At 32.2% G+C, this 27,421-nt stretch overlaps 2 protein-coding genes and 1 non-coding gene across 8 annotated transcripts; 1 reads left to right on the forward strand and 2 right to left on the reverse strand.

Annotated features, from left to right (window-relative positions):
- Positions 1-656: 656 nt before the first annotated feature.
- Positions 657-4,573, reverse strand: LOC125215287. Of its 6 annotated transcripts, none has more exons than XR_007175241.1 (7): positions 4,453-4,573; positions 3,993-4,380; positions 3,361-3,472; positions 2,674-2,775; positions 1,568-1,661; positions 1,198-1,281; positions 657-848 (listed from the first exon to the last, which is right to left on the reverse strand). XR_007175241.1 is itself a non-coding variant. In XM_048116661.1 (2 exons), the coding sequence occupies exon 2, from the start codon at positions 4,377-4,379 to the stop codon at positions 3,885-3,887; it is 495 nt and encodes a 164-aa protein (XP_047972618.1). In that variant the 5' UTR covers position 4,380; positions 4,453-4,573; the 3' UTR covers positions 3,748-3,884. The 6 variants fall into 6 exon arrangements, 1 of the variants encoding a protein (XP_047972618.1); XR_007175239.1 differs by having other exon boundaries at positions 2,674-2,781; XR_007175240.1 differs by having other exon boundaries at positions 3,881-4,380.
- Positions 4,574-15,318: 10,745 nt separating this feature from the next.
- LOC125211446 (exocyst complex component EXO70H1-like) lies at positions 15,319-17,385 on the reverse strand. Its single transcript, XM_048111244.1, has one exon. It carries the CDS (start codon positions 17,312-17,314, stop codon positions 15,479-15,481), a length of 1,836 nt encoding a protein of 611 aa, XP_047967201.1. The 5' UTR covers positions 17,315-17,385; the 3' UTR covers positions 15,319-15,478.
- Positions 17,386-20,458: 3,073 nt separating this feature from the next.
- TRNAI-AAU lies at positions 20,459-20,532 on the forward strand. Its single transcript has one exon. It is a non-coding gene; the product is annotated as a tRNA-Ile (tRNA).
- Positions 20,533-27,421: the final 6,889 nt, after the last annotated feature.

Genomic DNA, 27,421 nt, shown 5'->3' on the forward strand with positions numbered 1-27,421 from the left:
CCTTGGCTCTCAAGGTGAAGAAATTTAATGGTTTCCAAGGTGAAGACCCACCACAACTCTATTCTCTGGTTGGCAAAAAATTGATCAAGCAAGTCAAAAAGATGCTGGAGGGAGTTGGAGGATGCGGCTGCAGAGCGGTCCCTGAAACGCCGGGAGTCAGATGATGTGGCTGATGCGGCTATGGAGCGGTCCCAGAAACGCAGGCAGCTCGGAGACGGAGATGGAGACTGATCTGATCAACTATCTTGCATTAGACTTTCAATTTTCAAATTTCGCAGACTTGACTTGTGTATTTTGATATTAGTCGACTCCTTCCATTATCATATTATCTTCCTGACTTAGACTTCTTTAATCCATTTTAATCTGCGTCTTTCATTATGATTTTATTAAGCAATAGTTATTAAACATTTCAAAATCCCCTTCGTTAAAGTCAAGCAGCAATTAGCACTAGGACTATTAAATCAACAAAGTTTAAATATTTTTTCATTTAATTGGTCGTATAGAAGAATAATTATGCCATTATTAGTATGACCTTTCACAACATAAAATCTAGTATAACTTTACCAGTGTCTGGAGGGTGCAAGAATTGAACTAGACAACAACAGTAGACTGATAGTTTTCTGATAATGACCAGATAGTCTTTATCAGAGTAAAAATTGTAAAGAATACAGCATTGAATTTTCATAAGAACATGAAGCAAGTTCAAATAGATAAAACAGAAGCAATGTTTTCACAAGAACAGTAAGGTTCCTAAATTGTTGATAAGAATCCATGAAAGAAAATTGACTTTCTGAGTCGGGTATGACTGGAACACCAGATGCCCCTGTGCTGCGACACATGTCCTCAATCTGTAAAAAATGAAGAAGAAAAAGAAGAAGAAGAATGAGAAAGGGGGGTGGGGAGTTTCTTTTATAGGAGAGGTCAACCATAGTGATAAGAAAGTGTATGAAAAGGCTCAATGTCATATCTTCCCGTGACAGAGGAAAAACTGTGTCAGTATTTTTGAAATCACGTATACTGTCTTTTTTGCTTACTATGTGGTGATGACAGTTGAAGGCGCCTTACCGTAACATTGTGAAGTGGGCAAATAACTAGCAGTTCCTTTTATATGAAAAATGCCATCCCAAAAACTTAACAACACTAGAAACATGCTGCTGGATGAAATAGAAAAGCTGGGATTGAAAGAAAAAGTATGACCTTTCTCCAAACTTCTTCATTGGGAGCATTTTTGTCAGTACAGTTTCTAGCGGTTCTCTTGATCAACCTTCACCTTGTATCTCGCTAATTATGTCACAATTGGTTAATCGTGATACAGGTAAACAACATGATACTCTAGAATCAAAGTAACAATACCATGTAGAGCCCTCACCTGAGTGGCCTAACCTAAGGAACAATATGCAACACACACAAAACCCATTTCCTTAGCATTGTGTCAGGGTTGTGCAAGTAACATGGCATTCATAGCACTCCAAATAAAAAATTCTATCTATGATCGAACACATTCAATTTATATCATCCGAAAACTGGTTATTGCACAGTTCAAATGGGATTGAGCTATCCGATATACCTTTGATAAGATCACCCATCAAACTTTTCACCAAGCCTTCCAGGAGAACTCATTATTTCATTACAGAGTGCCGATTTAGCACAACCAGGGATTCCTACATAGGAAATTGACAGTGCACTTCAGAAAATAAAATATTAGGAACTAATATGAAAGGGCAGATATAAAAGGTAGGAGATCCTTTACCATAAAAGCATTGTGCAAATATGCATGCACACACAAACACACACACAGAAATCAATGGAAATGCATTATGCTCAACCTTTTTATTTGTGAAATTCCTTGATTTAGCAAACCCGATGCCCAATGTTGTACAACAGTTTAGAAATTTAACATATTATTCCATAAAGAGTTCCGAGGACAAGAACATTACTTTTGGAAAAATCCTTATGAATCAACGTGATCTGTTTTGAACTAGTAATATTTAAAATTCAGCTACAGTTTTGTGGGCATGGATATTGTTTCATGATATAACAAGCAGTATGTCAAGCATTAGCCCTTTTATAATATATAGTGATACTATCTATTTTTTGGGTTGTAATTGTATACATAAACTTGTAATGTTGTGATGGGATAGTCAGCAATGTAATCGATAAACCATAAAAATAGATCTGGCTGATTTAGAAAAAATATCAATTCTCCAACAGCGAAATAATGTCATGTTTAATTTCATGCTAGTTTTAATATTTAAAGAAAAATAAGTGGAAAAAAAATTAATGGAATGTGAGAATTGGGGCAAATGCTGCAAATTCAAAACTCTTACTATAAAGAGCCTGGAAAATCAGACAGTACTGAAATTTTAGGTGTGCCTTGGAAACTTAGATTTGATACAGTTTCCATAAACATAACTATGATCATAACTGTATACCAGAATTGACTGAAGGGAAAAAGAAATGTTGGCAGGAGCTGGATGCCAATGCACCAATAAGAATTGCAAGTTTTGTGAATCCAGTAACCAGAAATGAGAACTAAATGAAAATCAGTTTAATTGTTCATTGGTACAGAACTAAAAGTATAAACGCAATTCTTTAGTTTTGTCAAAGATCTGTAGGTATCATATCGGATCAGATGCACTAAAAAGCAATCAAATTATAACCAAGTCAACTGACCTTTTTCTCTCATTCTTCTGTCTCTATCATATTCAAATTTGTCACGGATTTGGCTAGCTTTTTCCCAGGTGTCTCTTTCCGTGTTTCTCCCCACAATTGATCCTGTAGCTAAAATGGCAAATGTCGAGTTGAATTGTTACAAAAGGAGGCTTATAAAACATCTTAATGTATCACTCTAGAGGCACCAGAATGCACAGGGCAAAACTTACACAGATAATAATAAAGCAAGATACTATTTATTGAATAAGATACCAGCTAATACAGTTACAAACTTCCATATGCGCAGATGAGGAAAAAGTGGAATGAAGACACAAATAAGTTAAGGACAGGGTAGAAGGCGAAAGTTACAAGTACATGAATTCCTGCCAAAAGATTAGTCTTCATAAAGTTTGAATAAAACCGATGATTCCATGAGTATGCAGATTGCAATTCACACAAAATAGAATTGAAAATGAAAATGATATGCAGTTTATAGACAATTACCTGCAAATAAAAGAGAGATAATCATTACACCCATATATATTCTTTTCTAACCAGGAAAATGAAAATGATAAAAACAATGAAAGAAACACAAAATCATGAACAGGTTAACATGAATTGTCCTGAGATACATTGTTCAATGATCAATATATGATAGTTCAAACCGCGTAAAACAAGTGATGAAATGGTCAAAGAAATGCACCAAACCTCGTCATCATCAGGTGAATCATAATTAGCATGATCCTCAGCAAGTTTCTTAGAATAGCCATCATCCCAATACAACCTCTCCCAATTTTCTTTTGCACCATGGTTCATGCTCCTTTCCATTGCAATAAAAACCAACAATTTTATCATCTAACTTATCAAATAAAAAAATCTAACTCTAAACTTCTCAATCTCATAATTTCATCTCTATTTGACAAAATAATTACGAAAAAAATCTGAAATTTTTTTGCCGATGGGAATAATATATGCATTGATCACATAGAAATGGATAGAAATAGTTGTGGCTTTCTAAAGCCTTGAACAGGTAAAACCAAGATTAGTTACATGCCATATTGCATACTTTCCTCCATCTCACCATACAGAACAGGCTGAACAGCTAAAGTAATTTTCATTCTTTGTATTTAAAGAAAGCATAACATAAATCATATAGAGCAACTAAGATTCGTCAAACACAACATTCATGTTTTCAACACTAGTTAACACTAAAATATCAAAAACAAACATTGCTATTCAGAGATCCCTTGAGTTTGTTGAAGGGGAACAGCAACCGGCTTATCAGCAACAGGCTTATCAGCAACATCAACAGCAAGTGGCTTAATAGCAAGTGGCTTAACTGGTTTATTGGATCTGAGCTTGATTATCGCTAATTGAACAAGATCATTAGTATAATCATAAGACCACCAGCCCTGCACCTGGAACACAACCTTGACCGTGGAGGCGAAAATACTAGCTGAGTCATCCAAAGAACCATAGATGGGAGGCCTGGGTAGGGGTTTGGGCTTGTAGGATAGGCTAGATCGAAACTTGATTAACACAAGTTGAGCCAGACTCTTATCATATTCATGGGACCACTTTTCCTTCACCTTATACGTTTTCCTCACCAACTCCGTAAAGAAATAAATGTTGCCATCGAAAAATATCCGATTAGAGCGCATCGTTTCCGCAATTCTGTGTGCCTTAATTGGCCTTGGAGATAAGGGCGGTTTTCCCTTCCCATCCATTCTGCACAAACAACAAATCTAATTTTATGAACACGCCGGAGAGATTAGACACACAATATTTTTTCCTTCCTACCTGATAAATGATAATGAACACGCCGGAGAGATTAGACACAGAATATGAAGCCAGGGGTGCTCCTCTCATTTTTCATACTCCACACCTTTTTTCCTTCCTATAATATTTTAAGATCAATAAACCTACATAGCATTAATTAATGATTAACCTGGCTTTTAGGGATGGATAATCAGGACATAAGAGGATAAATTTTTAACCAAAAAAAAATATACTTTTTTCATTATTAGGTTAATAGAATTAATTTCAGTTTTGATTTTATATCGTTTCATTTCACCGAATAACAGTTTCTATTGTTGAGTAGCATATTTTTCATAAAACAATTAATCATTTAATAATACTCTCTCCCTTTACTATTGAGAGCCTTTTTGACTCGGCACGTGTTTTAAGAAATTATTTAACTTTATAAAAAAAATAGAAAAAAAAAAAATGAGTAGAATGTGAGATTCGTTTAAAATAATAGATTTACATTTAATTGTGAGTGCTTTCAAAATGGTAAAATTGTAACATCCAAAAAACATACTTAGACAAATTTAGTATTCCAATAAAAGAAATGATAGATTTATGGTCAAGAACATGCATAATTAAATAAATATAGAACCCATTTAAATTATGTTAGGTACGTAAAAATAATTAATTAGTACTACTAAACACTAAACAACATCTCACTTAGAATGTGGTGAAATTTTCTTATATAGAAATGGAACTTTGCTTTCAAGTTAACGGGAGATTAATTAGAAAATATACATATTTACTACAAAAGTAAATTAAAATTAGTATACTATTTGTCTTTATATTGATCACTAAATAAAATAGCATACATATATGAAAAAATAAATGTTAAGATTACATGTGTTATGTGTACCGTTCTAGAAAGGACCAAAGAGTTAGTAAATTAAAAAATACTATGAAAATATCATGTACTAACCGACATACTATTTAAAATATTTAAAAATATATGTATGAAAATATCATGGACAAAATTCAGTTACAAATTAGATTATGGATAAAGATAAATTGAAAAAAATTGTATATACAAAATGCCTTTAAATTTCAAACCGATAATTACCCTTTTTTTATTATATTTGCAAAGTCAAACACTACTAAATCACAGCCATTATATATGGTATGAAATTATTGACAATCATGACAATAAAAACGTTACATTATTTGGGAAAATTTCATAAATTGAACTTCTTGACTTCTAAAAATTTCTATCTAACTAATATTATCATTTCAAAATAGAAGTAAATGTCATAAACTGAACTTCTTTTGACTTTCTAAAATTTCTATCTAACTAATATTATTATTTTAAAATGGAGTTGATACCGTTAAATTTCTAAAATTTATTTCTAACTAATATCATTTTAATTTAGATTTTTACTTATTTTATATTATATCTAATTTTATTTTATGATTTTCACGAGAAAATATAGAGGATACAAGAAAATTGAATTAACAATCATCAACAAATTATTCCATGGTAAAAAGAAAATTTATATATATATATATACATGTACTCATTTTTACAATTTTCAATTATAAGAATTAAATAAAATAAAATAATTAGGTTCGAATGAAAATTCTGATTTTAATTTAATTTTTACCCATATTATATATCATATCTAATTTATTTTCAAACTTATACGTGAAGACGTTTATACAAAGAAATCGACTCAATAGACAATAATCATCAATTATTTGAGTGATACTACTAAGAAATAAAGTATATATACATGTATAATTTACATCTTAAAAATTAATAAATAATTAAATAACTAGACGTACATGACTATTATCAATTTAATTTATTTTTCACCATTATATATTATCATACCTAATTTTGTTTGATGATTTTGGCATGAAGATGTTGAGTATACAATGTAATCGACTTAATTATCATCAATTGATTTAATCGAATTGGCACTGAGAAATTAAGTACTACTACTATATAACACATATAGTCCTTCTTATAATTTACAATCGTAAGATTTTTTATGATTAAAATAAGTAGACTCGAATGATTGTTATCAATTTAATTTGCTCTTCACTATTATATATCATAATCTAATTTCATTTCATTTTTTTCACGAATATATAGATTAGTATAATGAAATCAACTACCAATTTTGTGAATTGGAGTATACATAATGTAGTCATCTTTACAATGCACAATCATCATATTTATTTGTTTTTTAAATAATTCGGTGTCAATGACTATAGTTATTGGTCAATTTAATTTGTTTTTTGCTACTATAACATATTATAGTATATAATTTCATTTTCATGATTTTTGTGTGAGTAGAGTACATAATTTAATCGACTTAATAATCATCGATTAGTTAGATAATACTTAAATTGGAAATTAAGTACATATACATGTAGTCATTTTTATAATTTACAATCTAAAGATTTATTTAAAAATAAAATAATTGGATATGAATGACTATTGTCAATTTATTTATTTTTTTCACTATCATGGAGTATATTATATTTAAGTTCATTTCATGATTTTTGCGTGAAGAAGATGTAGAGTATAAAATGAAATCGAATTAGTGATCATCAATTAGTTGAGTGATACTAGCACTGAAAAATTAAATATATATAGATTTAGTCATTGTTATAATTTATAGTTTTAAGATTTACTTAAAAAATAAAATAATTGGACGAGAATGATTATTATCAATTTAATTTAATTTTGTTTCATGATTTTTACGTGAAGATGTAGTGTATACAATGAAATCGACTTAATGATCATCAACTAATATGTGATACTAATAATGAGAAATTAAGTATACATGTATTATTTTTATAATTTATAATCTTAAAATAAATTTAAAAATAAAATAATTAGACATGAATAACTATTAAGATTTTAACCTATTTTTAAATATTTATATACTCTCTATTTAGTGTTGTTTCATAATTTTTTAGTGGAGATATATAGTATATAAGTAAATCGATATAAGTGATTATAGTTAGTTAGTTGGGGATAGCACTGAGAAAAGTATATACATGCATGGTGTCATTTTTATATTATTTAATCAAAATAATTATTTAAATAATAAAATAATTATTTTTTTTACTGTAGAGTATAACATATGGAGTATTTAATTTCGTTTCATAAAATATAAAGATAACAAGGAGATTACCTAATAATGAATTAATAAATAATTTAAAAGGCCGTGTACAGTGAAAAATAGAAGCAAAAATTATATTGTTCCCTACACGGCTACACCATTCATGTAGTTAAGTAATTATAGTAATGTGTAGATACAACGAGGAAGACATAATTAATCTTTTTATTTTTTTTGGTACATAAAAGCAGGCAGTGCTCGAAAAGAGAAACTAACGGATATAAGAAACACCTAATCTATCATGTAGCAACCAACTGCCAATACCCATTGGTAGGTTTTCTAGAACATGAACTCCTCTAGAAAAGCTATATGCATAGTGCGACAAAAAATCAGCTGCAAAGTTACCTTCTCTGTGCACATGACGAACCACAACAGACTCAAAGTTCCGGAGTAGTTCTCGTACCTTGTGTATAATGGAGCGACAATTGACAGAGATCTCAAAATTCCCTAGAATCATAGCGACTCCGACAAGGCTATCACTCTCCACTTCTAGCTTCCTAATTCCTCGAGACTTAGCCAACTGTAAACCATAGAATAAGCACCAAACTTCAGCTGTCAAAATGGAGCACACTCCGACGTTGACAACAAACCCAAACTTCCATGTTCCAAGCTCATCACGAAATAAACCTCCCCCAAATGCTTTCCCCGACTCTCCTCCAAGAGAGGCATCTGTATTCATTTTAAGAGTATCACTTAAAGGAGGTCTCCAGCTTATCAACATAGGCGATCGCGAGGCTCCCATCCTTACACCTTCTGTCTAGTGAGTCTCCTCTATATACCGAGCCATACTAACAATCTGTCTCATAATCACTTCTAGGCATACTTTTTCCTCTTTGAAAACAAAACCACATCGTTTCTTCCAGATATACCAGCAACCAACGCCAAATAACGTACACCACTTGAGACCATTACCCATCACACTTTTGGAGTTGATATTCCGAATCACCCAGTCAGTCAAGCTTAAGGACTCGTCGAAGAAATCCTCCGTCGTACCATGCCTTACCAAGCCAGACCATGTTCGCATCGCTTCAGAACAATCACGCAACATATGAAGGCCACTCTCAGATATATAACCACACATACCACAAGAACCTGACGAAGAAAGCTGCCTTCTGGCCCTTTCCTCATTAATCAATACACCATTATTCAGAAGAAGCCAAAAAAATAACTTGATTCGCTGTGGCCCATACCATTTCCAGATTCGCCACGATGGTATAAAATTTGGCGATACCAACTCCTCATAGGCTGATTTGATAGAGAACTTACCTGATGACGAGGGGCCCCAAAAAGCTTCGTCCTCTCATGATAGCTTCTATGAGATTGAACAACATGTTGTGGCAATAAGTGTTGGAATTTTGACCAATCCCATTCTAGGCCTTCAACAAAAAAATCCAGAGTCTTGTATAGTAAATGGTCGGGAATGAGATGCGTAGTGAGCCATCCAGCGATGATTCCAGAATTGCACACTCTTACCCGTCCCTAATGCCCAAATCATCATAGGCCAAGATTTACAGATCAATCTCCAAAAAGGTGTGCACAAGGTAGGCATGCATGGATCAAATCCCGCTTTCGGGTAGCACATATTAATGTTCCCCACAGAGACTTTGAATTCTTGAAAATTTCCCAACAAGATTTCATTCCATTAATCCGCCGGAAGTCCCTAAATCCTAGTCTACCATCTTCTTTAGGGCGCCTCCTTACTTAGGCGTTGCTTCTCTAATAGTCTTCCCCATGTCTCAGCAGAACATTAGATGTCTGCATTGCATATAGTGGCAATACCGCTTGGGCCAAAACAGATTTGCGACGTATTCCAAAGTGCTATCATTTTCTCCAAAATATAGGCATATCTCGTCTTCTTATGCAACCCAAATAACACGCCTAAAACATTAGTAATCTGTCTTACCTCTCCTCAACACGCAAGCGTAAGGTAGTTTTCGAAATACTGACCTTCATGCCAGAGCTTGCACAAAAATCTTCCAAAGTATTACAAGTTTTGACATTTGCTTATCCAAAAAGAAGAAGGTCATCAGCGAAAAAAAGGTGTGTCAACTGTGGCCCATTCTTACAAATTTGATAAGGGTCCCACTACCGATTGCTCGATACCATGAGCTATGCACAACACAAACAAATAAGGAGATGGTGGACACCCATCCTGTGGAAGGTTGGAAAGAATCAGTCAAATTAAAGCCCCATTCCATAATACCTGCATTGAGCTAGTCGAGACACACCTCATGATCACATCAATGAGCCTTGCTTCATTTTAAGTATCAAATAAAAATGCCCAACTCACCCGATCGTATGCCTTCTCCAGATCCACCTTCAAACCCATAATGCCTTTCTTCCCGGTCTTTCTTCTCATGGAGTGTATAACCTCTTGTGCAACAACAATATTGTCAGCACCCGCAACAAAACTAGACTGGGTAGGCCCAATAATAATCGGCATCATATGCTTCAGTCTATTAGCAATGGTCTTGGTGACCAGTTTATATAGCACGTTGCAGAGAGAAATAGGACGGAATTGAGACATGAGCGTAGGAGCTTCCACCTTTGGAATATGACAAATCATCGTTTTATTCATCGTCCCGCCCTCTAAAATATCAAGAACCTCACGACAAACATCTGCGCCCACCACATCCCAATGTCTCTGATAAAAACCTGCTTGAAGTCCAGTGCATCCTTAACTTCCTTGGAAGAGAATTGTGCCCTGATTATATCAGTTGAAACTTGATCTGTGGCCGAAAAGCAGCGATATAAAGGCCTATGCAACTCATCCTCATGATATAACTCGCCATCTCCATTTTGAATAAGCTCAATTCTATTCTCAAATGAAAAAATGAGGTATTCAATTTGTTGATTTCTGATGCCACAAGGATTCCTGTTGTTGGAGTACAATATCTAGTTCTTACTTCAACTCAGCCTCTAGTGTCGAGAGCCTGCATAAAGTTTGTTTTTTCGCCGAAAAATGTCTCCAAAAACCTCTTTTTTATCAACATTGATTACCAATCCAAGAAAATTCATGATATTGTGTATGTGACATCAACGAAAGGGTCTTGTCTGTGTAGTTGGAGAATAACTGCACAGTTACAATAATAAAGGGCGGCGAGCTAAATGGGTCACTGAGAAAGCCAACCTCCTGCAGAGACCCCTATCGCAAAGATTACCCCGCTTCCATGTAAGACCCTCTGAGCTCTGTGCATTAATGGAAGGTGCAGGATGCCCATAAACGGCTGAAAATAGAAAATTCCCAAATGCCAGAATTAGGAAGGCCAATTCTCCTAATTGTCAAGTAAAACAATAACATCTTTATCAAAGATTTCAAATCATCCAGGCTGTGCTCATCATTTTCTTCACCCTCCAATCTCTCCATTATCCCATCTCTATCGCAGTCTGGATGTGCCGTAACCCATCTCGTTCCCCTCTTGACTTTGGCTCTTTGTTCGTGTCCTTGTCTCGCCAAAAGTGGTTTTAGATCTATGAACTCACGCTCCACAATGAAAACACAAGCCCTGCAAGTTTTCATATTCTATGGTAAATTTTGAATTAGTAAGGTTGATTTCTATAGCAAACTTGCCACGTTGCATGTCGCTTACTGCCTCACCAATAGCACTAATAACCTACCTTCAATGGATACAGATGCAGAGGCAACTCAGTAAGTAATTCCATGTAAGTAGCTCCCCAATAGCGTCCAAGCACAGCCTTCTGAAAGAAGCCTCCGCCCATGTCGAAAACTTCATGTTTGATGCTAGTCTCTCCTTTAATCCTGTTGAAAGCGTTATTGCTGGTAATCAATACAAACTTCTTTACATTGTTTTGGACTTCGTCACTCTTTTGAAAATCGCTTTCTTTTTGCAATCTTTTTATAATTTATTTCTAAAATTCAATACAAGCAATATAATGGGAAAACAACCGTGGATAAGTATATTTATAATTTATCATCCTTCTCTTTGTTCTTGAATTTACTTTTGGAATGTGGGTGGATGTTTCTATCTCTTTGAAATATCAAATTATATTAGATGTAGTATGTACACACTGCAACACCCGCTCAAAGAATTGGAAAACTTTATTAAATTGAGTTATCATCCACTTCATAGTGTTGATAATTAATCTTTGTTACAATTATCCTCTATTGTCAACAACCTTCTTTATTGCGTCCGGTCCTACGAGTTTAATACAACAGTAACTATATAATTAATTCACAATCAATATCAGTGAATATTGTCCTACGAGTTTAATACAACAGTAACTATATAATTAATTCACAATCAATATCAGTGAATATTGTCCTACAAGTTTAATACAACAGTAACTATATAATTAATTCAAAATCAATATCAGTGAATATTGCAGATCCAGGATTTGGAAATGGAAGGGGTGGACATGATCTTTTTGTCTTCGCGGTGACATCAAAGATAAGCGGAGGGAACAAACATGAAAATTTTACGCCCAGATAATGAAAAATTAGTTGCGTGGAGGAGGCGGTCCGCGGTCGACCCCTCCCCCTATATCAGCCACTGATCAATATTCAAAGAAAAATAAAATTTAAAATAAAAATAAAAATTATTGCAAAATAGGGTTATCTATACATATATAAAATGCGAGTTTTGGCCTTCTTTTGAAATATTTATAAGTTTTGTCCCCATTCTGAAATACTTATAAGTTATGGACTAATTTGAATATTTGATAATTGGGCATGATAATCAATACATATAGCATTTATAATTCAAGTATTAATTATTTAATAACCGATAAAGGTGGGAATCATAATTAATAAGCATCTTATTTGACCATATATCATTTTGGGTATTACAAATGAAAATCTATCTATACATCTTCATCATATAAAAGTTGTGTTTTGAGTACTAATTTAGAAATTTTTAAAATATATTTGTATTAAACAATATAGTGTAGTAATAATAATTGTAGGATTTGTAACTTCTTTCAAAATTAAGAATTGTATTAGTAATAATTATGATAATTTAAAATGGCAGTTACAATCTAATCACATTGTTTTGTGAGGAAATAATTTTTGTTGGATTAAGCGTTAGTAATAAATAGAACTCCACCATGTATATATTGATGAATTAACATAATTTTCACACAGCGTGTGTATCTTAATTTATTTCAATATATTAAAGAATTTATGTACGTACAAAATTATTTTTATGCACATAGGAAATCACTAACTCTCATTTAAGAACCAAACAAGTATATATGCGTATTACATAGGTTAAAAATTTTAATCAAAAACTCATCTATCTGCCATTTTAGATTAAAAGATTGTCTCTTTTAATTTCATAAGTATCGAGTAATATAAAATTATTTTAATTAAATGTCATTTCATTTCTTTGTAACACTCAATTTAATATCCAAAAATTAATGCTCATCATTATTTTACCGTTACATATTTGCTATCATGAATTCTCTATGAGAATAGAATAAAAAATCAAAATATTAAATTCTCTTATAAAATTAATGTGTGTCCGTATATAGTTTCCATCCATCAATTAATTTTTTAATTAATTATTCAGTTTTTGAAACTTATTATTCACATTTAAAGGTGCAAATTTATGACTTTAATTTGGAGAAGTTATAAATCATCTCATGGTTAATTTTTTATCTATAAATATGACGTTTGAAGACTTACTATCTACACATTCCTACTTACCTCACACTTAAGTTTGATATTTTTGTTCATATCTTAGGAAGAAAAGTTGACATCATGGAATCATTCTTCACCTTTCTCAATGATCTGGAGCCTTCCACAATTTATTTTGTTATCGAAGTTCGTTGCATCCACGTTTATGAAGCCACTGCTCATGGAGCCATAACCAATGCCATCGGGTTATAGTGTGTTTTTCATTACTGTGTGGTATGTTGTTTAATGCGTTATTTTATGTTTGTATGCAAATTATATAAAATCATTAATTATATTTTTTTGCTTAGGGCGTTAGCATTCAAGCAACTTTTTCGTGAAGTTTACACTGAAGGTTTGGTGCAATACTTAAGGAAGTGACGTTTTTTCGTACAATTTCATGTTTATCATTTGTTGTATTTTCATTGTGGTTGTGTGTTTTGTTTTGTTAATTTGTTTTTTTTTTTTACTCTTCACGACGACAAGTTGTATGAGAGAATGAGGTAGAGGGGCACAACGTGGACGAAGGCCGATGATATGGTGAAATTTCTGTGTAGCATCACAGCTGGCATACTCCTGTCCAATTTGCATATTCATATTTAGTCTTATTCAATAATAATATTATTAATAGTCCTACTAATTGTTGATTGGATATTAGGCTATTCATCAAGTTTAGACTTCCCCATATTATTGATCTTTATATTTTTGGTCTAATCTTCTTCAATAATTATATTAGTCTGATGAACTGTAGTTTATTCCTTTTGTTATGAAGATGAGCTATTAGGCTATCGTTTAAGCTTGCCTATATTATTGGTCCGTTATATATTTGGCTAAGCGATAGCCTTCACTAATATATATTACCATCTTTTTGGATCACTTGTATAAGACGTTATTATTATATCCTCTGTCCCATGGTAGAAAATTATTCTATACTACATATCAGTATTTTTTCCACATATCTATATAAGTTGAGTTATGGAAGTATTAATGCTCTTATAAATTAAATAGTATATTATAACTTAATTCTTTTTTAAGTTTTACTTTAATATTGCCTGAATCATTTAGCTATTGTTTTATATTTATTCCATGTCAATTTTTAAAATTAGTTGTTATTAAGTGTGTCAATTAATAACAAAATAGTAATAAGTTAATTTGAATTAGTCTAATAATATTGATTTATAATTTATTTATTCACAATTATGAAATGTTTGTATAGAAAGTAGTTCGTGAGATGTTATAATTTCAATTAATTCTAATATAGGAATAGTATTTTTATTTAGTACTCCATGATACATGGATTATTTTTTTTTCTTCGAAGAACTTAATGAAATGATGTTATTTCAAGTAATTTCCATTCATGTATTATGAATCAAAGCTTTTCAAATTTTTATGATTCATTCTTAATTATTTCATGTTTAATATATATGTTTTAGCAGTATAATTCATAGTTATTATGTACATTTTTTATAATATTTTAAATTTTTTGTAAATAACCTATAATTTAAAATTATTAATTTAAAATATTTAATGTGTGCATCGCACGCTGTGTGATAGTACTAGTTAGTTATACAGTGGATGTTAGAAACCGTAGTTTTAGTTGGACCGGCAACCATGTGTGAAGGAGAAGAATCTTCACGTGAATTATTCCAACATTCGTTAAACCATATTTCAATATTCTGACCATGATTCCAAATCTCTGCCGCAAAATAAATATCAAACTTGCAAATATTATAACACAAAACTAATTTTAATTATTATCCATTCAATTATCACGTGAAAAAGCAACTTTTTATTTTTTCAATTTTCCCTCGTGACAAAATATCCCTTTCGAGAAGCGGCTATTTTGTGAGCTTCCCTTGTTGAAAATGAGAAATATTTCGACTATTATTTTATAAATAATTTTATTTAAATTCGTTAGGTTTGAAAATGGCATGCACGTATTATCGTATAAATTTGATAATATAATTATTACTGTTCATTTATATTCGTTCTATTGAGTGAACTTATGATAAATTAACCAAATTTAGAATCAATAGATTTGCTACTACTCCTATCACACAACAATCTTTGATTCGATACGCTTTACTTAAAACGGCAATGTGAATATAATAATTTCACTAGTGAAAATCACTTGGAAGCTTCATTTATCAACACAATTATCAATTATATATACTCATATTGTCATGGATAATGTGTCCCCCATTTTTCCTATTCTAATAATTGTGATTATATTGCTCTTAAAAATCTAATCTATCTTCATTCAACGAGATCTTGGGCGCCGAGAATCTGAAGACGGTGACTCGAGGTGACAAATAAACAAATCCGAAAGACGATGTCCGACATCCTCAGGGGCATATCTGACCACAACCGCCAAATTCTCGCGGTTCACGTTGTAAAACTCGCGATACAATCTAAAAATCTTGCTCGCAATCGAAACCTTAATATGGTCGCGTAACTTCCGATCGTCTACAACGCAGTGCGCCTGTTTCTTGTGCGCCTGATCGAACGCCGAATTGAAATTTCTAAAGATCTCGGCAGCCTTCACCGGAGCTACCGCGGCCGTCGGATCCGCCGGGAGCGCGTCGATGACATGGCCCCATCCCAGCCGCTCGTAGTTTGCCGCGAACTGCTTCACGATTCCTTCGTGCTTCGTCACCCATTCTTCGCCGAGGAGATATTTCAGATTGGAGGTTTGCACCTTTACGACGACGTATTGAAGGTTGTTAGCGAGGAATAAATACGCTAACGAAACGTCTTTGTAGTGATTCGCTTTGGTGTCGAGCTTGCAGAGAAGGACGAGGATCAGCCACGCCATTTTCAGAGAGATCGCCGGCGCCGGCGATTCCTCTGAATCGGAGAAGCCGAAGTAGGTTTCCGGCAGTTTTTTCTTCGCCGACGCCGGTGGATCGGCGAGGATGTCGGCGAGGACGTTGCTGTAATCGGCTAGATTCGATAAGTAATCCATCGCATCGATCGTGAGGAAGTGAGTTCCGGCGCCGGCGACCGGAGTTTTCGACGAATCCTTCTGGATCGCCGCCTCGAATTCGTTTATCGCGGCGCGGGTGAACTCGCCGAGTTTCACGAGCGAGTTAAGCGCCTGCGATTTGATGATTGCGGTCGTTTCGGAGGAGAAGATCGATTCGATTTCCGGCCAGTGGTTGGCGATTCCGGTGTACATGTCGAGTGCTCGGAAGATTTTCTCCGGCGACTGTTTGCTGTGCTTCGCTACGATTTCCGGAAATTGAAACAGAATCATTGCGCCTTCCTTCGTGATTTCGGTGAAGCACGATTCTCTGATGGAATCCGCGGCGGCGAAGACCTGATCGCAGAGGATCCTCTCGCCGTGGAAGAGCGTCGCCACGGCGGTGCGAATCGCGCTCAGCCAGCTCTTAATTTTCAGATCTAGAACATTCCAATCCATTTTATGAATCTGTGAGGAGCTCAATTTCTCCACTCCGAGCTTGTAGATTCCTTCATCGACGATCGATTTCCGGATAATTTTATAGATCTTCAAGCACTCCTTGGCGTAGCCAGACGAGATCATACATTCGGAAATCAATCTCAAATCCGCCATCGCCGCCATGGAAGCATCCTCCACCTCCGAAATCGACTCATCCGCCGCCTCAGCGTCTTCATCTTCGTCATCATAGGAGGAATAACTCGAAGCAACGGAGGTTCGCGATGACCGAGTCGAGACCGATTCGGGGTCGAGTTGAGCGCGATTCATCGATAGAATCTGGTAGAACTCCTTCTGCAGCCGCTTCATCGCGATCTGCATCAGATTCTGCGCGCGGATCAGCTTCTCGGAGCTCGAATTCTCCGCGGCGAGGAAGTGCATCGCCTTCTGCAGATTGTTGACGGTTTTGATGAATTCCTTGGCCTCGCGGCGGTTCTCGTAGAAGAGAGAGGTGACTCGGGCGAGTGCGGTGGTGTCGGGGCTCCATTTCGTGATGATCGGCTCGGCCAGCTCGAGCGTCCGGTCCATCACGGAGTCGTAGAAGCTCGGCCGCGACGGAGTAGAGGAGGGCGGAGAGAATGTGGAGGAGGATGAGTGTTTCGGGGAAAAGCACAAGCTTCGCATTCCTTTTCTCGGCATCTTCGATTCTGTGGAGAAGTTTTTTTAAAAAAGTAATGAGATTTTGAATGGGGATTGGAATTTGTTGAGCTAAAATTTGAAAGTGGAGAAATGATGCATCGCATGTGACATATATATAGGCGAGATAGTGGGGGTGGGGTTGAAAAATATTTGGACTTTTGGAGAAGCAAAGAGTGAACAAAGGAGCAACAGATACAGGTTCGTGTTGACGTTGAAGGGAGACACGTGTTGAAAAGATAACGCGATTTTGCTAAGTTGGGTTTAAATTTATGTCTATTTGCTTTTAAATAACATGAGGCGTACCATAGGAACTGTTATTACACTTACTTATAAATTGCGATGTTGCATATATGGGTAAACGTGTGTTTCATGTGAATGTTTTGTTGTGTATTTTATACGTCCCAATTAAATTGAATTAAAATTTTTAGATACAAAGATTAAGAATTTGTATTGAAAAGTAAAAAAATGAATAAAATAGGAAAAATAAAGAAAGAGTATAGAAGGTAATAGAATAAAGTAAGAATAAGCAAATGTTTTATTTTTAGTTAAAAAAGAAATATGAATCAATTTACTTGGGGGGAAAAGATAAACGTACATAATTGTACATGTACATAATATTTTAAAAAATTTTAGATTTAAGTGAATTTAATTAAAAATTAATTTTGTTATTTATTGTAATATATGTAGCAATAACAAAGAAGTGATATAGAATTTATGTCGAATCATAGCATGATTTCGACTATGATTTGAATTAATATACAATATTTAGTAGAAAATATATATTTTATTAAATATACAAATATTTAAGTATAAATTTTAAATCTTTCTTGAAGTGTTGCAAAATGATTAGTATGAAATTTATTTTAAATCAATTAATGTTTATAAAATGATTTTCAATGTAAAATGTTTAAAAAAGTTCGGTTATGTACGTACGTATACGTACGTTTATCACTACTCTTGGTTGGGATGGAATGAGTAATTATTATTTGTTGTTTAGCTTTGTTTTAAAGTTGTTGTATAATGGATAGACACAGTAAGAAAGCGGATGGGTTTTATCTTTTTAAATTGTTAAAAATCATAAAATTTATCTCCAGATCTTACTTACCAATCTGATCATCTAAAGATAAAAAATATTGGAAGTTAAAGAAAAACGACTTGTAATTTAAGTATATAAATTTGCATGTGTAAGGAAAATATAAATAAGTGAAGTCTCTCTATCGATATTTTTTTGTCCAACGTTGGTTTAAATCACTCATTTCCGGCGAAATAGGAGTATGGATAATATTACTTGATTGGAAAGTAACATGATATCATTTTAGAATGTTAATTTCTAGTTAATATCCTGGAAAATATTATGGGTGAAGGAGCTCGAAAAAATTAGTAAATTGCATAACAAATTAACTAATGATGAAAGTCCATCGACTTTGAAACTAAACACGTTTTGCTATACTCAATTGGACATATAAAACATACTTAAAAATTATTGAAATTGTGCGTGTATTTAATAAACGTGTTGAAAAATAAAATTAATTGTGCTTGACTGCAAATAGTAAAAATTTCTTTCGAGTCAAGAAAATGCATATATGAACACTTCTCCTACGAGTAAAAAACAGAATATACCAATATTATAATTAAGTAAACGATGTTGAAAAGTACTCCATAATTAAGTATTGATCAATTAATTGCACTAGTACTTTTCTAAAAATATACTTGGTTGATAAGCTATGATTGATTACGTTTGTGGCATTTAAAATTTTAAATTCTGGTTTAGTCAAATAACTAAAAGAACTTCTTCAATTTAGAAGTTGGAAGAAATGAACAAATAGTGATAATATATAGACTAAGATTATAGTATTACGTAAGCATATACTTATCTTTCTTTAACAACTGTGATCAGATCAGCTGTGACGAAACGATAGCTTTTCGTCTCTAATCTCACCCTCCAAATATGACCCATTTTTGTCATTATTAAAGAGGTGAATTTTATAAGTTCACTGGTTTATTTAAAGTTAATAGATAATAATTAAATAATAATAGCTAGTATTAGGAACGCGGTCGAATTTCAACTTGAACAGAAAAAATCCATCAGTGCGGCAACCAAATCATATGTCTGCCATTACGTAATATAATTTGGATTGTTAACTATATGGATTATGATTTGGCTGATGCATTTCGACAACACTTCACCAACTCAATGTCAAATCAAATAACGTAAAATGCACCTACAAATCCTTCATGCAGCCTTCAAATATCTGAAAATAGTTATATCTATAACATTTCAAAATCCCATTTGTTAAAGTCAAGCTCTTGAAAAAAAAATCCCTCCAGCAATTTGCACTAGGAAATCAACAAAGTTTAAATATTTTTCATTTAATTGGTCGTATGGAAGAATAATATGCCATAATTAGTATGTATTCCCTCTTTATTCACTAACAAATGTTCTTAAAATTATTATTATTAGTCATGATAAATTTTGTCAACATATTCAACTGTCTAGAGAGAGATAAGGGGGCTTAAACCGAATATTAAGCCATTAAGACATTTATATGAAGACTTTTCCATATAATTAGGAGTTTTAGGACTTTTTAATCATATGTGGGCTACTTGATTTTTGTTTTCTTTTAGTTGACATCGTGATTTTTAAAATACTTTAATTGTGAGGATAAAAATAATAAACCTATTCGGGGGAAATTCGTTTGTTATGATAAGTTCTATTGGCTTTCCGTACAACGTTTTTTTAGACCGTACAACGTTTTTTGACTAAAATTTACATAGGTGAATTCTAGTGAACATAGGGGTATACAAAATTGAAAAGTCAATACCAACTAAGAGTATTCACAAAAATATTTATTTAAGTATTTTACATAATCAGCCATAGTAATATTAATATTAAAAGATGGGGAAATTTTCGTTGAACCTATGATTGCCATGCTTTTTATTTTTATATAATCTCACTCAAAGATGATAAATTAAAAATTTTAAACTCATACTCCATTTCTTATTCTTGTAATAGACACTCTCTCACACATATATAAATCGTAGGGTATTCATAGGTCGTGATTTTAAATGTAATCAAATACTCCATATGTACACTGATTATAAATTTTTGTATTATATAAAAGTAATATTGTGGCTAATGTAAATGGCCTATTAGCTCAGTTGGTTAGAGCGTCGTGCTAATAACGCGAAGGTCGCAGGTTCGAAACCTGCATGGGCCATTATTATGTTTTTATATTAGTAGTATTTTATTTAATGCACTAATTTAAATTTTTTTTATCGTTATTGTTTTTTTTATTATGGACTGCTTGATAAATAATTTTTCTCCATTTAAAATAGCATTCTAGACTCTAGTGTACTTAGTTAAGATGTGGAATATAAATAAGAGAAAACTTAAAAATTTATAAAAGCAAATCTAAATAAATAGGAATATTATGGCCTAGAAGCGTTATGTGAAAAAAAGAGAGGATATTTCTGTAAATTCATATCCAACATTAGTACCCAGTCTGTAAGTGCCTAAGTCGAACGTATATAATTATTATATTAAAATTATAAAATATTCAAAGTTACGATAAGATAGTAAAAATAACTTTCATTAGAATAATTATACAGTAGCAATCACTCAACATTAGTTAATTAAATATTAATCATGCCTGTAACATTACTGTCAAATTATCTGACAATGTCGCGTAATATGTCATCGTTCGGATGAGTTTGTTAATTTGATCATATCATACAGTATTTTAAATAAAATAATTTACAGCTTTATTTTGCTTATAAGATACTATTTTGTTTCGAAATTTCGCTCATGTGTACACGTGAAAAAAAAACCCCCTTAAAACGACTATAGTGTGAAACTTATTATCCATTGCGCAGTCAATATTTTTGTCTGATTAGCTAGTAAATATTTATTATAAATAAATAATATATACACACATGCATTATTGTGGATTTCCATTATTTTAGAGTTTCTACCATGATCATTGCATAATTGTTGGGCTAAGTCTAAATGAAATGCTTAAAACTTTGAAAACATGCTATAATTATATTTACTAAAGGGGATATAGTAGTTTTTAAAGTCACCCATTATAATATATATACATCTGTGTGTTTTATAATTCACTTCAAGATTTAAATTATTAAAAATAAAATTTTCAATGATTTACGATAATCAAAACATCCCGTTGTCATTTCCACGTAAGTTCACATATGCCGTAAAATGTGACCACCAATCTATTTTTGTTAGTTTTATAAGTCTTCGTGAATTTAATTATGGTTAGATATTTTTATATGTTAATAGTTTAATATTCAGAAAACTTATTTAGATTATTTGAAAATATGCAAAGAATGAGAAAATTTGTGTCCTCATATAATATATATTTGGGATCGTTGACAATAAGGTCTAATTCAAGGCATATTGTAGTTTTTATTTCACAATCCAAGACACCATAAATCAATGGATACAAGTTTTTTGGTATTACTATTTATTATATTTCCAAAATTATGCTCTCTTTTTAAAAAAAAAAAATACATAATATTTTGTCATTTTAATACGTTCATAATTTATAGTTTTAAATTTTTATTTTCAGTAAGTGGACTTTCTCACTCGAAAAAATCATTAAACTCAAGTTTTACTATAAAATCAATAAATTTATAAGAGCCTCACATATTAGAAGTAGTATCAATCGATTGCAACGTCTCAACGACTGCCCCCATCTAATTCTTTGCATCTTAATCAGTTTTAATTTTCTTGAATAAATTTTTGTCCCACACGCATAGGTATTTAATTTTGAATATGTGGTACATATTGTTGAAATTGAAAATCAATTATTGAGGTGAATACTGCAAACCCAATTAAGTTATTTAATGTTGTAGATTTTTAGTAATATCATGGAATGTGCGTCATTATTCGAAAGAAACTTAATAAGATGGGATTTCAACACTAAACACACACTTGGCGTACATACATAGATTCTACCCCATATTTCTAACCTCTTATTTCAAGAGATATTATTTCGTTGGTTTATGGTCCCTAAGAAATGAAATTTTTGGATTTCAACTTTCATTTAATTAAGATTGACTTATATTTTTGTTCCTCGTCACTGGTGAATAATGTAGAATAAATTTAATATACTTCAAAATATCTATATGATTGTGAATTGTTTGTTATTACTAGCATGTTTGTCAAAATTAGACTTATACGATGGAGTTTTTCATAAATTATAATCTTCTTTCCAAATTTAATGGTATAACGTTAAGCGCGAGACCACAACGCCATACACTGTATGTAGTTCTTCTTCCCTTTTGTCATCCTTCACTTTGTTTCTTTATTTCAATATTAGATTTAATTTTACAAAATTAAATTTTAAATTTCAGTTTTTAAATATCAATAAATTTTTTTAATTATAAAAATTATTAAATAACAAAAATTATTAGTCATAATCAATATTTGATAGTGTCTAATATTTAATCAATAAGATATAACAACGTCTTAGTTTTAATCAATATTTAATAGCTTTAATCATAAATAGACAATATAACACGATTTATTCTGAAATAAATATGCGTCTAATGTAAGACTAATATAATTTTCGTTTATTAATTTGAAAACAATCAATCAAAATGACTAGAAAATTTCAACAAAAATACTCCTATACAAAATTTTTAGTCGACTTCATAATATTCAATCACAAGCAATTATAACAACCGAACGAAGGCTAAATAGAATAGCTCTTATTTTTCCATCACGATTAATATTATTTTTCTGTACTTCTTCAATTCAGCTTAATATTATATTAAATAATAAAAATTAATAGTTTTAATCAATATTTATAGTTTCCATGAATTAATAGTTTTAATTAAAAAAATTTATTGATATTTAAAAATTGAAATTTAAAATTTAATTTTGTAAAATTAAATCTAATATTGAAATAAAGAAACAAAGTGAAGGATGACAAAAGGGAAGAAGAATGATAATTTTGAAATAATATCAGATTTAGTACATAACTAAAATAATATCAGATTTAAAATGTTAAAAGTGTAAAAAGACCAAATTGCCCAAACCCCTCAAAACCCCTCAAAAGGGCATTTTCGTCTCAAAATACCGTTTTTGATATTAACCCTTATTACAGTGGAAATATGTGAGTCCTTATCAGATTAACTGGATTACTTATACGTTCTTTTATCAACTCATTAATATTTAAATATGTTATGAATCAAGGAATTGAACTAATATCACAAGCCACAACTGTACATAAATGACCAGACAATTTATCCTAAACGAAGTAAATCAACCGTATATAGTAAGATTAAAAAGCTAACACAAGGTTTGAAAAAAAGATCAAGTTTTGAAAAATGAATACATATATAGTTGTACAACAAGAGGTCAAGTAGAGGATCTCATTTTATTTTTTTATATATTTTGATGTCATAAGATCTTATTTATAGTAGTAGTAACTATAACTACCCAAGTAAAATCTATATAATGACAATGCAAATTTTGAAAGACCACCTATATACTCCCTCCGTCCCAATAAATATGCAATATTTGGGAATTGGCACAGGTTTTTATGTAGTGTTGTTTTGTGAGTTAACGAAGAGAGAGTAAAGTAAGAGAGATGCAAAAGTAGATATAGAGATGTTTCCATTTTAGGAAATGTGTCATTTTTAAGGGATAGACTAAAAAGAAAAACGTTTCATTTCTAATGGGACAGAGGGAGTATATACTTATGATTGTGAATTGTTTGTTTTTACCAGCACGTTTGTCAAAATTACACTAATTCGATAGGAGTTTTTCATAAATTATAATCTTTTTTCCAAATATAATGGTATAACATTACGCGCGAGACCACAACGCTATACACTGTATGTTGACGAGATTTGAATCTAAATTTTTACTCAAGGAGAGTCTTTCAATGTCTTACCTTATCACTTAACTTATGACTGATTGACTGGTGTGTAGGGCTGACAAATAGTGCGGATTGGGTCGTTATCGGGTTGACCCGATAACGACCCAACCCAATAAGGCCTAACCCGAACCCGACCTGTTAAGGAAACTGTAAATCCGAATACGAACTCAACCTGCTACCTTCAAATCCGAACACGACCCGCACCCGACACGAACCCGCTATCGACACGATATAATGTGGGTTGACACGACACGATAACAACCTGAACATGATATTACACGATTAAACCTTATTTTTCAACCTAATGTACACGATTAAAATTTGTTTTATAGTATTTAAATCTAATTTAATGGATCAACCAGATAAGGACAAGGACTCAATAAGACTTGACCCCAACCCAATAATTTTGTGCGGATTCGTGTCGAATTATCGTGTCGTGTCGAAATTGCCAGCCCTACCGGTGTATGTCACCGACCTAATATAAGTTTTTATCAAAAATTTTTATCAAATGATATGAATGAGAAATTATGGAACATATCTTTTGATATGGACAAAGAAATTTGTATATGTATACAATAGATAAGGGGGGAATGACATGGGAGAGAAATGAGATATGAAGACAAAATCATGTATATATAGGCCATTGTTTTCCTTTAAATGAAATTTTTGCCCCCATATCGTTAAAGATGAGTCACTTTGATGATAAAAGAAAGATTAAAAATCAGTACCCTTCAAATTTTTTTATTTATTTTTCATCCTTATTCATAAAAAATAATTTTACCTTTTTCATTCTTAATATTCACTTGAATAAGGGATAATATTATCTCCCATTATTGTCGTGACAGTATTATTCCTCTTGGAATGAAAGGAGGGATAAGAAAGCGTGAAATTATTTTTAATATAAGGATGAAAAAGTAAAAGATTTTAAAAGTGAGAATTTTCTTATCCCTCGTTATTCCTTAAAATCAAAGAAAACACAACCTAACTAGTATTTAATATTTATAAACCTAATTATCTAGAGATTTGTTGATCTAATCTTGATATCACCATGCAAGTTATATATATATATATATATATATATATATATATATATATATATATATATATATATGATTTTGATCAAAACAAGTATGGCCTTAAATAAAGAAATACAGACCGTTCCTTGTCCATAGGATTAGCTGATCTCATCTTAAGATATGATTATCTAATGGCTGGATTAATTTGTCAGATATTATTAATTTAATCACTAATATTCATAAAAGGTTACTTTTGTCAATCCATGATGTCGTTGGTTATGGAAATTCCTATAATGTTGCATATTCCTCTCTCCACTAACTAATCATCAGCGTGAGTTATGTGAGTTAACAATCCATAATTTCTCTCCTTCATATCTTCCATGAAGATTCATACGATCTTCAATTCATCTTCGTCTTCACAGCCTTTGAGTTTGCATTCCACAATTTCGAAAACTACCTATTTTCATTCAACATTTCGTCGTTGCATCAATCTGTTACATTTGTAACTCTTGTTGCCAGATCCAATATTTTTCGAAATGGAATCCGAAACGCCATCTACTTCGCATGTAGATAATCAATTATCCTCCGATGACATTCTTGAGAATACAGGTTTTGATTTTAATTTTGTGACTGTAACTTTAGTAATATTACAACCATGAATTATCTATCCTTTTGTTTTATTAATGTTACAACCATAACTTATTTATCTTTTTATTATGACATTATTCCGTATGACCTCAATCCGCTCTTAGTATGACATAACGTTATTATCTATTATTTTTATTATTGAGTCTTTATCAGTATTAGTACTAATGTAAGTATTACCTTGTTATGGGGCAACTATGACATGTTTTTGTCAATGCAAGAAATGTTAGGAGTGGGGTCACCACGAGTCAAGGAATTGCGACAAATTCAAAGAGAAAGAAAAACGGTATTCTAGAAGAGATTCTGAATTTTGATACCTTGTATTCTTTTTTTTTTTTAAGTAACTTCAGTTCAATGTCAGGTTTTTTGAAATTACTCAGTTCGTGTATTGTATGAGGCATTCTGGTATTCAATAGTTTTGTGTCATGACTCGAATAGTGGATTATTATTACCCAATTGACCCCTTAGTTTCCATGACTCAAATATTCGTTTATTATGACCCAAAAGGGCTGACAATGTTTTGGGTTGTTGTTTGTTTATTCTGCGTTTGTAATACTTTTGTGTTTATTTTGATATGATAATGACATTACAAGAATTGAGTATTTCGCTTCACTTTGTTTGAAATGAACATTTCGATCAGAATGGTCGAATACATTCTGGTACTCATTAATGTTATGTCATGACTCAAATGTTGGTTTATTATGACACTAGTTGACCATACAATGCTATGACTCATATATTCATTTATTATGACCCAATGTATTGAGTATTTATTATCACACTGTATTTCGTACGCATGAAACAAGAAGGAAGCATTACAAGGTGTTTCAGAGTGCAGTTTTACTCAACGACTAATTCTGGGGTACATAGAGACTCCAAAAAATATCAGCAAGCTGACATATATAAAACATGGTCCATAAAATGAGAATTACAAGATCTAAACATCGTTTAATGAAAATAGTGGTAATCAATACAGAAATGGACAACATTTTTCATTAGTTTTAGGTATGACATAACTAGTGATTAAGATCCGTAGTTTGCTATCATCTTTTCTACGTTGATCTTTGTTTTCTTGCTCTCCTTCGCATAGTGTTTGGATGCGCATCTTTATTCAATAATGCGCAATGATTATTTATGTCCTCCATCAACACACGATTGTATTTAGCTCTCCTTCGTATAGTTTTTGGTCGATAGTCCACAATTCTATTGACCCTCTCTTTCACCCACGTAGACTTCAAGGTGTCTTAGCAAATAAACACCGTTGTCCTCAATATTACCTATCATTCTCCAACTCATATCTGAAACAGCAACAAATGCGATTCTCAAAAAACATTGGTACATAAGGTGAATACTTATAACTTTAACCTTGTTAAAAAGACCAAAGGCTCAACATACTATGACATGTTCTCACTAATCTATGTGTTCAAAATTATATTCCAAAGTGTCAAACAAATAAATTCATATTTACAACCTTTTTCAGCAATGTTTACGCTTGCTGCTGGTTCCATCCCTTTGGTATTTGCCTCCAAATTCGCTGCAAA

The sequence above is a fragment of the Salvia hispanica genome, chromosome 3 (assembly GCF_023119035.1).
Source record: "Salvia hispanica cultivar TCC Black 2014 chromosome 3, UniMelb_Shisp_WGS_1.0, whole genome shotgun sequence".
NCBI lineage: Eukaryota > Viridiplantae > Streptophyta > Magnoliopsida > Lamiales > Lamiaceae > Salvia > Salvia hispanica.